Genomic DNA, 12,569 nt, shown 5'->3' with positions numbered 1-12,569 from the left:
AACTCGCTTTTTCATGGCGACTTTGATATCTGCTGACTTCTTTTTTATTTTGGGCACTGTGCATCTTTCTGAATTTGAACTTTCACGTGTCTCCGCCACTCTGTATCACTTGTTCAGCTTCCTTTTATTGTTTCTACCACTGCTTAAGCCAACAAATAGTAAGTTTTTCTTTGCCTTTCCTTTGCATTCGCTGAAATTCTTCTTTTTTCCCTGTGCTTTTTCCATTGTTTTTTCACAAAATGCTGAACTTAATGGAGTATTTATATTTATTTGTATATTCAAATGTGCGTAATTCAGGGAGGAGTTGGGGTGGGGTGGTAGACCCGTGCATGTGCATTATATTTCACGCAGACTGGGATTTATAGAGCAGAACTGCATGGAAGTTGGCTTACACATGGTTTTGCGCATCTGAATTGTTTTGTGCGTACAGGTAGTCCCCGGGTTATGGACATCCGACATACAACTTATGAGCGGGGTCGCAGCTGCTCCTTCATCTGTCTGGGGGACGCAACGCAGGCTCCTCAGTAACTGCCGCTCCGTCATCTCCGGCCTGTGGAATGCTGCAAGTGGTGGCTGGAGGGGTGCGGTTTCGCTGCTCGCGCAGTGTAGTGTCCCTCGAATGGCTCCGGTTGATTCGGCTCATTCTCGGTGGGCGGCTGGGGGTGTGGCAAGCGCTTGTGTGCAGGACGGAGGCTCGACGGTGCGGCGGGGGGCGGTTCGCTGCACACCCACCACGCCGCCGCAGCTACTGCTCCTGAGTGGACGGAGGCTGGATGGGGCAGAGGGGGGCGTTTCACTGCCCACCCACCACACAGCCTTGCAGTGTCCCTCAAACGGCTGCCCCGTTCGTTCTCGGTGAGCGGCTGGTCACGCTGCAAGCGGTGACCTGGTTGTGGCTGAACTGAGGCCATTGAGGGTGAATGGGGTGGTGGGGGTCAGCATTGTAGTGTGCCTCAGGTGGCTGCCTGTTCAATGGGGACGATCAGTGGGCGATTCACTACCCGCCTTTGGCCACACCCTGTTCACTCACGGTGGGCTGATGCTGCAGGCAGCATACTGTATGCAAGTGGAGGTGACTGTGTGGTGAGCGGGTGGTGAACCACCCCTCACTGCCACCATTCATTCTCAATAGCAAGCCTGCTTGTTCTGTTACATACATAGCAGGAAGTTGTCTCCTGTCAGTACACCAGATGTGCTGACAAGGGGTGCCTTCCTGCTGTGATAGCGTGTACAGTGCTGTGCAGAAGAGCTCATCTTAACCTTTTGTCTTCACCCTTCAACAATGTCTCTGAAACACAAATCTGATGCAAGTGCTGGTGATACAGTAAAGAAGAGAAAAACCATCACCATGAAACTCTATCATTCATTGGCAGAGCACTTGGTTACAGTCGGTCAACAATTGTATTTATTAAAATAACGTACCTGTTCCGATTTACATACAAATTCAACTTAAGAACAAACCTACAGTCCCTATCTCGTACGTAACCCGGGGACTGCCTGTACGCACATTTCCACTTTTCTGCATACGCCATGTTTTAGAGTGAATTCTAAGCCCGGCATTATACATGAGACCCTAGGTGTTTCACAAACATGTTGTAATGAAATTCCCATTTTTTTTATATTGTATATAATTATTCCTAAATGAAATCATGAATCATGAAACCTGCGGGTAGAGGCTACTCCACAACTGCTTTATTGTTTGCTTTATTTCAGCCAGGGTTCCTTCTCTGGCTGAGGTTCAAATTCTTGTTTTATGTCTTTCTTGGTGCTTTGTGCTTCGGAACTGTTGAGTTTCATAACACTGTGTTGTTATATATGACATTAACTGTGGAGTGAGATTCACTCCGAGTGGCAGCATGATGCATGTTGGTCAAGCAAGAGTGGTGAGTAGGCAGAGTGTTGCATGTGTGCAGAAGTAGATGTACTGTATTTGCTGACTTGAATCACTCTTCTTCTTTTTTTCATGTTTTACAATCTTTAATGTGTTTTTTGATCAGGCATTGAGTGTCCTGAGGGTGTCCAAAAACACATTGTTTCTTTCCAGAGATAGGTATTGATGATACTATGCAATATTAATGAACTTCTTAACAAAGATCAAACATGGCAGCTTTACATTAGTTCAGTGCTGTAGAATTTTCTAGCATTCTTTTTGTTTTTGTTTATTTGTCCCATGGATTGGCATTCAACTGCAATAAGTACACTGGTGAAGAATTGTCTTTGAAGATACTGCTGCTATCTTACATGAACTGGTAAAAACAGTAACTTCTTATGTTAACTTTTGTCAAGTATGGTGAACAGCTGGTGCCCTTACCTGGCCAGGACACCTGTATAGAGGAAGGACTGGAGGAGAGGGCATATGCAGGGCATTACCTCCCCTGGAGTGTTAGATGGCAGCTCCCTGGGTGGCAGCACTGCCTCTGACTCCCACAGGGCTTCATGGGAGTTGGAGTTTGTCACTGCCCTGTTGAGTTTCGTGGGTGCCTCCAGGGAGTGCTGTAGGAACTGCTGAGCCCATTGTTGCTGCACTTCCGCTGTACCTGGCAATGCTGCTTGAAGAAGATCATGGGACATCTGGACCACTTCCATTCAGGAGGTAGAGGACAAATCTTGCCAGGAGGAGTGGAGGTAGACTGAGAGAGAGAGAGGGGAAAAGAGAAGAGAGGAGGAGAGAGGCTGGGAACATGCGCTGATTACAGCGCATTGCCGCATCTACTACACGACGAACCACCTTGATTGGAATCTGAGTGGAGCCATGCAACGGTTGACACCTCAGCACCACACTAAACAGTGAAGAGAGAAGATATTGGTGTGTGCCATGCTTATTGTGGTTGGAACTGTGCTGTGCAGGTGGGAAACGGGAAAAAAGTTTAAAACGTATGTGCTAAACTTGTGTACATGACTATCTGTGTTGTGTTTGGGGAGTTGCATGTGTGTCTCCACCAAGACCTGATTAAAATTTAACAACAGCAAACCATGGATCACTGCAAAACTCAAGCAGCTTCATGAAGCCAAAGAAGCTGCATATAGAAGCAAGGATAAAAAAAACTGCTTAGATGGGCAAGGAAGACACTGACAAAAGAAATCAAATTGGCTAAAAAGAGTTAGGCTGAAAAACTGAAAAATCAGTTTTTAGCCAATGACCCTGCATCAGTGTGGAAAGGACTGCAGAATAATGCAAATTACAGGAAACTATCCCCTCAAATTGCAGTAAATCACCAGCTGGCTGATGATTTGAATGCGTTTTATTGCAGGTCTGATAAGCCCCAGAATACAAATGACATTATCTCCTTATCTCCAGCCCTCTCAGTGTACAGACTTATACAAAATTTTATCCTGTTTTATTTCATTTTTTTACTCTTCCTATTAAGCAGATGCCTCTAAGTTCATGAAATCAACATATGCTTTTCAAACCCATTAAAACAGCAAACACAATTGTAAAAGTCAAACAATTGCAGTCATTGTTTTAAATCTCCAAACATCCACTTTTTGCCATAATAATTGTAAAGATGTACTTAAACTGTACCATATATTAGTTATTGTATAATGACACCTTTTCTGCTGCTGACACTCTTGAGCTATTCCACTACTGCTAGGTTCTGTAATAGATGAACTGGCAAGAGGTGAAGGGTAAAGTGAAAGGCTGGTTTAACCCATGTATCACGCAGGCTAAATCACATTACATTTCTCTGGACTCCCAGCCCCCACACATATTCTCCCACTCAACCTGCATTAAATATCTCTGAAAAGGTTGTGTGTCGGCTCTTCAAAGTACAACACACTAACAAAGAAACAGGTCCGGATGGGGTCTCACCCTCCTGCTTAAAAATCTGTACTGATTAACTGGCCCCTGTATTTACTCAGATTTTCAACAAATCATTAGTGGTTGCTGAAGTTCCCTTATGCTTCAAACAAGCCTCTTTCATACTAGCCCCCAACAAATCTAGTATAATAGGACTGAATGACTATAGGCCTGTTGCTCTCATATCTGTGGTCATGAAGACCATTAAGAGACTGGTGTTAGATTACCTGAAGGACATCACATCTCTCTTGTTGGACCCCCTTCTGTTTGCTTATTGAGAGAACCAGTCAGTGGATGATGCAGTCAGCATGGGTCTGCACTACATTCTGCAATATCTTGACAACTCAGGGGCATATGCAAAGATTCTGCTTATGGAGTTCAGCTCTGCATTCAGTACAGTGATCCCAGAACTACTCCACTTGAAACTCACCCAACTTTCTGTCCCTGTCTCCACCTGTAAAATGCATCACCAATTTCCTGACCAAACACCAGGTGAAACTAGGAGAAACTCATATCTAGCTATTGTACGATCGACACGGGCCCCCCCCCCCCCCCCCCCCCAGGGATGTGTGCTCTTCTTACTGCTCTTCTCCCTCTACGCTAATGATTGCACCTCTAAGGACCCCTCTGTTAAACTTATCAAATATGCGGACAACACAACCATCATTGGGATCATCAGGAATGGTAATGAGTCTGCATATAGAAGGGAGGTTAAGCAGCTGGCCCTCTGGTGTAGTCAGAACAATCTGAAGCTAAGCACTCTCAAAACTGTGGAGATGACAGTGGACTTTAGGAGAGGCCCCACTATATTATTCCCTCTCACCATACGTAATACTGCTGTGACAGTTGTGGAAACTTTCACGTTTGTGGGATCTATAATCTCCCGGAACTTGAAACGGGAGACCAATGAAGGGTCCATCATAAAAAAGGCATAGCAGTGGATGTACTTCCTGTCATAGCGGAAAATGTGCAACCTTCCACAATAGCTGCTGATTTAGTTTTACACAGCAGTCATTGAGTCTGTTCTCAGTTCATGCATAACTGTGGTTTGGATCAGTGACTAAACATGATAAAAATAGGCCACAACAAATAGTCAAGACTGCTGAAAATATTATTGGTGCCAGTCTGCCCACCTTACAGGACCTGTATTATTCCAGAGCCATGAAACAGCCAGGGAAAATCATCACCGACCCCTCACATCCAGGCTACAACCTTTTTGAACTTCTTCCATCGGCCAGGTGTTATAGATTAATCTACACCAAAACATGCAAATATAAGAACTTTTTTTTTTTTCCCCACAGGCCATCAAGCTCACAAATGATATAATTCAGCTTAATCAGGCTGGGCACCGCACCTCCTAGGCCTCCCAGGATCTTGCAGTACTGTTTATATATTGCTAATACTTGTTTTTCAGTGTTTATATCAGCATTTCTTGCACTGAGTTGCACTCTGCACTTTGTATGCATTTATATTTCTACATTCTCTGTCTTATTTTTTATCTCAGATGTCTGATTAATAGTTGTGTGTGTGTCGATTATGTAACTTGGAGAATCATCAAAACTGGAGCCAAATTCCTTGTATGCGTGCATACTTGGCTAATAAATGTAATTCTGATTGACACCTATGAATATATTATTTTTGTTACTTTAGAGCTGATGAAATGTTTTAAGTCTGCAAGCCCAGGACAAATAGCTAAAAACTGCCTTGTAAGTAATGATGATGTCACTGATCAGTGCAATTAAGTTTCCAAAGATGGCCTGGTGCTAAAAAGTACTACAGTGGCAACAACAGTTGTATCTGTGCTATACTTGACTGGAAAGTGTGAAGAGAGTGCCTAGAGGAGTGCACAGGGTATGGATCAAAATCAAAGAGAGGAATCTGATGAGTGTGAAAGAGCAGAACAGCAGGAAAAAGTTAGAGAGCTTTAGTGAGCAGTAATGAGATTACACTAACAAGTCCATCTCTGGAAGCACACTTGTCAGCTGTACAGCGTGTCTTGGGGGGATGCAAAAATGACGTGTACTGACAAGGTGAGGGATATAAAGTGTCAAAAGCAAAAAAGAGAGTCGGATATGATGAACAGCAAACTGCAGCAAAGAAGTGCACAGCACACTGGAGTTAGAAGACAGAGGCGATGGTGAAGAGGTTTCACTGACTCGTCCATTCTTTCAATGGGAGTCAGGAAATGGGTAAGGGTACAGCATCTCTTGGATAAGATGTTTTCCAATTGAAATAAAGGGGAAAAAGGTGTTGTGGTCCAGGAGTGTTTCCTGATTATCAATTGTTTATTAGTTTGGTTAAAGAACTTTCGAATAGGTGCATGGAGTGCATAGTAGCAGACAGGTTTACAAAGAATGAGAGCTGGTACCTCAAAAGTTCCAGTATCAGATAACATCATTAACTAAAAAAGACTTCTAATTGATTTGAAAATTATCTCTCTTTATCTTCACTTTGTTATTGTATGTTGTTACTTACGTGTTTCTTTCTTTACTACTGAAATGGACAGGTTTAGGATAGGCATTTTTAAAGTTAACAGGAGCACGGATGAGGTATAGAGAGCCGTGCTTTGCTCCTTCCAGTGAGAGAAGCTCTTGCCAGTGACTTTTCTCCAGGAGACTTGCACCATTTTCAATTTAGAGTCCCAGTGGATGATATCCTGGGGCAGGGATGTGTTTTGTAGCCACAACACATTTGGAGGGAGTGGGTTTGGTTGCATTCCTCCTATCTAGACATCTGACTCCTCTGTCTGTGTCAGTAACTGAGGTGGAGGAGGGCCATCTGCTGGTGCTGAAGAATGTATTATAGTGTTATATATGAGTGCATCCACTAATGTTAAAGAATGAATGGAGTGCTTTGCTTTGTTGAATAACACTGTTTGTTGTGTTATGGTTCTAAGGTGACCCTATTTTCCATTCCAGACTGTTTATTACTTAGACCAGGGGTCCTCAATCACAGTCCTGGAGGGCCGCAGTGGCTGCAGGTTTTTGTTCTAACCTGGTTGCTTAATTAGAAAGCAATTCTTGCCAATAATTTAATTTCATGGCTTGTTAGTGTTTTAACTCTGCTATGTCAGGTAATTCTTATATCCTGGATTTTCTTTCCCTTTCTAAGGACATCATCCAAATGATTTGAAGGCTAAAATGGATGAGTAATTCTCAGTTCTTCACTTTTTCCTCTTCAATTTCCTTCCAAGAATTTAATTTAACCAAATAGTGCATAATAAATACACACAGGTGTAAATGGTAACAAGCTAAATGGAGAAATGCTGGTCTCTTTTGTCATTTGCATGTTATTGCTAATTAGGAGCAATTAAAAGCCAAGAATATGGCTGTTTAAGACTAAAATAAGCAATAAGGGTTCAAAATCTTAACGAGCGAGACAACTAAAGTGAAACAGAAGTGTTACTTGAGCAATAAGTGCTTCTTATTAAGCAACTGGGTTGGAGCAAAAACTGCAGCCACTGTGGCCCTCCAGGACTGTGATTGAGGACCCCTGACTTAGACCGTAATAGAATGCACTGATTCCCATAAGTTTACCACAATATCAGGATTGACTGCTATTGTAGTTCAATACTCTCACCTTTTCCTTTACATCTGTAACCCCAAGTACCAGCACAGGCAAGAGACAAAGTTACACATTTATTCATACAGTACAGATAATAAGCCCAAAATATCAATACAATTAGTGTGAGAAAATACCGATACAACCTGGTTCATGTTAACCATTCAATATTCTTAGATTAGCAGGTGGCTGTCAAGTCTGTTTTAATATGTTGATTGGTCCTTGGTCGGCAATGTCTCTTCTTCATCATGGTCTCTGGATGAAATGAGAGAGATGGCCTCTCCTCAGGATGAAAAAAATGGTAGAAAGAGAAAAAATTTCGTTAGCCTAAATTTCTTGATGTTCCTTCTGTATTAATGGGATATCACAGTGTAGAACCAACACCCCTGATTCATTATAGTCCTTTTTCAATATGACTTAGTCCTTTTTCCAGTCCATGCTTTCTTCCTGGAAGGGGAAAGTCGGCACATATTTCTAAAATGTCCCTGCCTATGATTTTGGAGCTCACGTGACGTGTTCACACAGCATTATAACAAAGCACCCTAGTGAAACCAGTTACAAGTAAATTGATGCAAGGCCTTCAACCCCCACCCCCAGTCCAGCTGGCCAGTCAGTTCCTGCTTTGACATTTCAGCTAGGGGCTAAACAGCTGTATGCAACAGTTCTTATCTGATCTAGTATGGTCATAAATGTGCCAGAGCAAAAACTAGTTTCTAAGTTACTATTTTTTTCCTAAGTACATATGTTTTTTTCATAATATTATTAGACCATCCTTATGACACTTCATCTTATCAGAATTAACTGTCAATGTGATTTCCCAGGATGGGGTGGGGTGTTAGATTTTATACATTGAAATATGAATTCCATTAGAATCATTCAGAACCTCATCCACCATCTACTCGAGCATTGTGAATTGTCTGTGAGCAGTCCAAGCTTGAGGACATGTGAAGTGTGATGAATGAGGACACCAGACAGTATACATGGGCAGAGGTGAGGGGCATCTCTGTATCTTATGGGGCTAGACTGACTGTATACATTTAGACAATATTTTGGATTATAACTGTTTTATAAACTCCAAGGAGCAGATTTCAAGAAGGAACAGAATCCAATGCACCTACTCAGCATTTCTTAATATATAATGGAAAATTGAAAGATATAAAGTGATCTCCATCCTCCATTGCCTTGTGATGGAATACCACCTTTAAGAATATCATTCTGTCCCTCAGGAACTCCTCAACCACATACTCTGAGTAATTGTGTCCATCGCTTGTATTTTACCTCATGTAAATATTTTGCTATGGGTTTATTCACCGATTCCCTTTGTCACTTCTGCTCCTTAAATGTTTCCAGAAACTTATTTTGGAACCGACCCACTATCACTTCCTTTTGCCATTGTGTTTCAATCCTTTCTATCCAAATTCCTCTTTCGCCTTATATTTTTCTTCTCCTGGACATTTCCACACTCTCTCTCAGCCAATTCCAGCAGAGGTTGTTGTGGATAACGTCACTGCCAAACTGGTACTGGCCTTTCAATGGAAATCCCCCAGTTCTGTTTCTGTTGACTCTTGACAATCCTCTTTCTAAAAGTCTTTGTCAACATTCATCATTGTGGATTAACAGAGTGTCTGGCTCCAATATCTAGGAATGACTTGTAGTCACCAAGCTCTTGTTTGATTGGCTAACTTGTAACTAGTGGTGATGGAAACTCACCCTCCTTGTTTCCTTTCTTTTTCATTCTGACTATCTACTACTGGCCCTTTTATTAGTCACACAGGCTCCATTTAGTCACTTTCTCCATTTTGTTTGATTATTGTTCCTTATAAATAAAAAATTGTTCACAAAAGAAAAAAAAACAAGAAAAAAAAGCAGGAAGAGATGAGCAACAAGGTAAAGTACATAGCCAGTCTTCTTTTAAACAGCTAAATCAAACAAAAATGCCTTTTTCCTCCCCAAAAAACATGGATATGCAATGTCTAAACTCGCATCTATAATCAGTAACACTCTTGGGTGGGAAAATTTTGTTTTCATGTTTAGACTGGTGTCCATCCATCCATCCATTTTCCAACCCGCTGAATCCGAACACAGGGTCACGGGGGTCTGCTGGAGCCAATCCCAGCCAACACAGGGCACAAGGCAGGGAACCAATCCTGGGCAGGGTGCCAACCCACCGCAGGACACACACAAACACACCCACACACCAAGCACACACTAGGGCCAATTTAGAATCGCCAATCCACCTAACCTGCATGTCTTTGGACTGTGGGAGGAAACCGGAGCGCCCGGAGGAAACCCACGCAGACACGGGGAGAACATGCAAACTCCACGCAGGGTGGACCCAGGAAGCGAACCCGGGTCTCCTAACTGCGAGGCAGCAGCGCTACCACTGCACCACCGAGCTGCCCAGACTGGTGTCCATTAAAACCTATTTTAAACTGCAAAAACAGGCAGGATATTTTTTAAAAAGTATTACTATACACCAAAACTTAATGTTGCAAATTATATATATACTAGCGACCTGGCGCGCGCTACGCTGCGCATTGGATGACCACAGTTGAAGGACTCCGTTTAAATGCGGCTGCCAGTCGTGAACTGGGTCCTTCATCGCACCGCATTTGATTTTTGCATGGGAAACAAAATTTCATAACAAAACCCATGATTCACGAAGTGTGGGACGCAGACTAATCAGAATCGTATACGTTGTGTCTCATTGGCACGCTTTTGCCTCTTTCTTTCGCGATCATGGCGTAATGTGTCCTATCTCTCTGTAGGGGTTTGTCTATTACGGTTGTTTTGCAATTGTAAGGATCTGTCATCGGGTGTCTCATTGGCAGGCTTTTGCCTCTTTCTTTCGCGATCACGGCGTAATCTGTCTTCTCTCTCTGTAGGGGTTTCAGTTGCCTTTCGTTGTGCGGCAGAGACGCGTCGTTGAGCTAATCTGTGTGAATACTGACTGTCCGTTTCTTGCGAGCGACTGGCACGCCTTTGCCTCTTTGCTTCGTGATGATGTTGTAATGTGTCCTCTCTCGCAGCAGCAGGTTCAGTTGCCTTTCGTTTCGGCATTGTTCCGTAAGGTCTCCTCCGTACAAGTGCACATGGGTATCTGAAGACGGAAAGGCATAGTGGGCCGGAAGGGAGAAAATAGAAAATCGCAGCTTGAAACACACGAATTGGTGACCAGGGGAACCATCCGACTCAGACGCGGGGCTCGAAATACTCACGTGCACAAAGGGGAAAGAACGGAGGGGGGTAAGTAGGAATTCGGAGAGGGGAAGGACTGGGGCTTTTCTACGGGGGCGGCTATACAGCCAAAAGGAACCTGGACACGGACGCCGCGCTGGGCTTTTATTATATAGATTATATATTATATACCTTGTGAGGGACAGCCAGGACCCTTGCCTGGCTGGAACGTTCTCATTGTTGATGAATAGGGAGAGACAGAATGCACAGAGCACGGTATCCCCTGTAACGCTAGATGGCGGCCCACAGGGTATCATGGGAATTGGTGTTCTTTGGCGCAGCCCTGTTTGGTTCCATGGGTACCTCCAGGGGGTGCTGCGGAGACTAATGAGCCCTAATTCTTGGGGCTCCCTCCTTACGTGGAAGTGCTCCAGGGCCAAGCCTTTGGGACACCAGAAGTACTTCTAGGGAATTACTTAAAAGGAGCTGCCTCCCACAGCTCCAAGAGCCAGACTCAGGAGGAAGGAGATGAAGCTTGTTGGGAAGAGTGGAGGAGGCAGAGAGAAAGAAAAGGAAGACAAAAAATATCACTTGTATTTTGTAACTGTGGCTATGGTGGGAAACCCAACAATAAATAAATTTTCCTCTTTGCTGTGACTTGTGTCCGAACCCATCTGTGTCGGGTGTTTGAGGAGCTGGAGGACCCTCTGGTGGCCACAACCATAATTACCATCAAGAAATAACTGACTAGAAAAATACTGAACTTATCCTTTAATGGAGACACAACAATAAATAAAAGCTACATAAGAGTTAATGTCACTGAGATATTGAAAAATATCTTTCACAAAGAGGTTCTTGAATTACAACATAAGGAACAACATACTGTATATAGATGTGTTATTGAAGGAAATTATCTGTGAGCTGAGATTTAATTGTTTTGTGAAAGCACAGTACAAAAAATTTACAACATGTTTTAAACTAAGTTACTTTTTTCTTTTCCTTTTATCAGATGTATACTTTTGTATATGTTTTATTTTTTTAAACAGGATCCCAAAGATCGACTAGGGTGTCAAGTGCAAACAGGATTTTCTGAAATCAAGTCTCACACATTCTTTCGCAGCATTGATTGGGACCAGGTAGGCAGATATACCATTATAACATTATTTCTCTTATTAGTTTTATAGGGGTTTCGTTTAGGCAATGAAATGTTCTGAATATTTATAATTATTTTTGTTTTAGAAATAAAGAAGCTTTGAGTGTATTGGTTTTGAACATTTACATAATGGTTGAAACACCTGTCCAAGAAAAAAAAAAGTTTATTACAGTAATCCCTCCTCCACCGCGGGGTTTGCGTTCCAGAGCCACCCGCGAAATAAGAAAATCCGCGAAGTAGAAACCATATGTTTATATGGTTATTTTTATGTTGTCATGCTTGGGTCACAGATTTGCGCAGAAACACAGGAGGTTGTAGAGAGACAGGAACATTATTCAAACACTGCAAGCAAACATTTGTCTCTTTTTCAAAAGTTTAAACTGTGCTCCATGACAAGACAGAGATGACAGTTCCGTCTCACAATTAAAAGAATGCAAACATATCTTCCTCTTCAAAGGAGTCAGGAGCAGAGACTGTCATAAAGGCAGAGGAAAATCAATAGGGCTGTTTGGCTTTTAAGTATGCGAAGCACCGCGGCACAAAGCTGTTGAAGGCGGCAGCTCACACCCCCTCCGTCAAGAGCACAGAAAGAGAGAGAGAGACAGAGAAAAACAAGCAAGCAAAAATCAATACGTGCCCTTCGAGCTTTTAAGTATGCGAAGCACCGTGCAGCATGTCGTTTCAGGAAGCAGCTGCACAAAAGATAGCAACGTGAAGATAATCTTTCAGCATTTTTAGACTAGCGTCCGTATCGTCTAGGTGTGCGAACAGCCCCCCTGCTCAATCCCCATACGTCAGGATCAGAGAAAGTCAGCGCAAGAGAGAGAGAGAGAAAGTAAGCTGGGTAGCTTCTCAGCCATCTGCCAATAGTGTCCCTTG

General features: G+C 43.0%; 1 protein-coding gene across 2 annotated transcripts in view; it reads left to right on the top strand.

The window, feature by feature from the left end:
* prkcz (protein kinase C, zeta) overlaps positions 1 to 12,569 on the top strand; it is a 381,379-nt gene that overhangs the window by 321,180 nt on the left and 47,630 nt on the right. For both annotated transcript variants that reach the window (XM_051931388.1, XM_051931389.1), the window contains exon 11: positions 11,584 to 11,673. In XM_051931388.1, coding sequence (XP_051787348.1) covers positions 11,584 to 11,673 — 90 coding nt within the window. The remainder of the gene's footprint in view (positions 1 to 11,583; positions 11,674 to 12,569) is intronic.

This window comes from Erpetoichthys calabaricus, chromosome 8 (assembly GCF_900747795.2).
Source record: "Erpetoichthys calabaricus chromosome 8, fErpCal1.3, whole genome shotgun sequence".
NCBI lineage: Eukaryota > Metazoa > Chordata > Cladistia > Polypteriformes > Polypteridae > Erpetoichthys > Erpetoichthys calabaricus.
The sequence above is the reverse complement of the archived record's forward strand: the minus strand, read 5'-3'. Positions and strand labels throughout refer to the sequence as shown.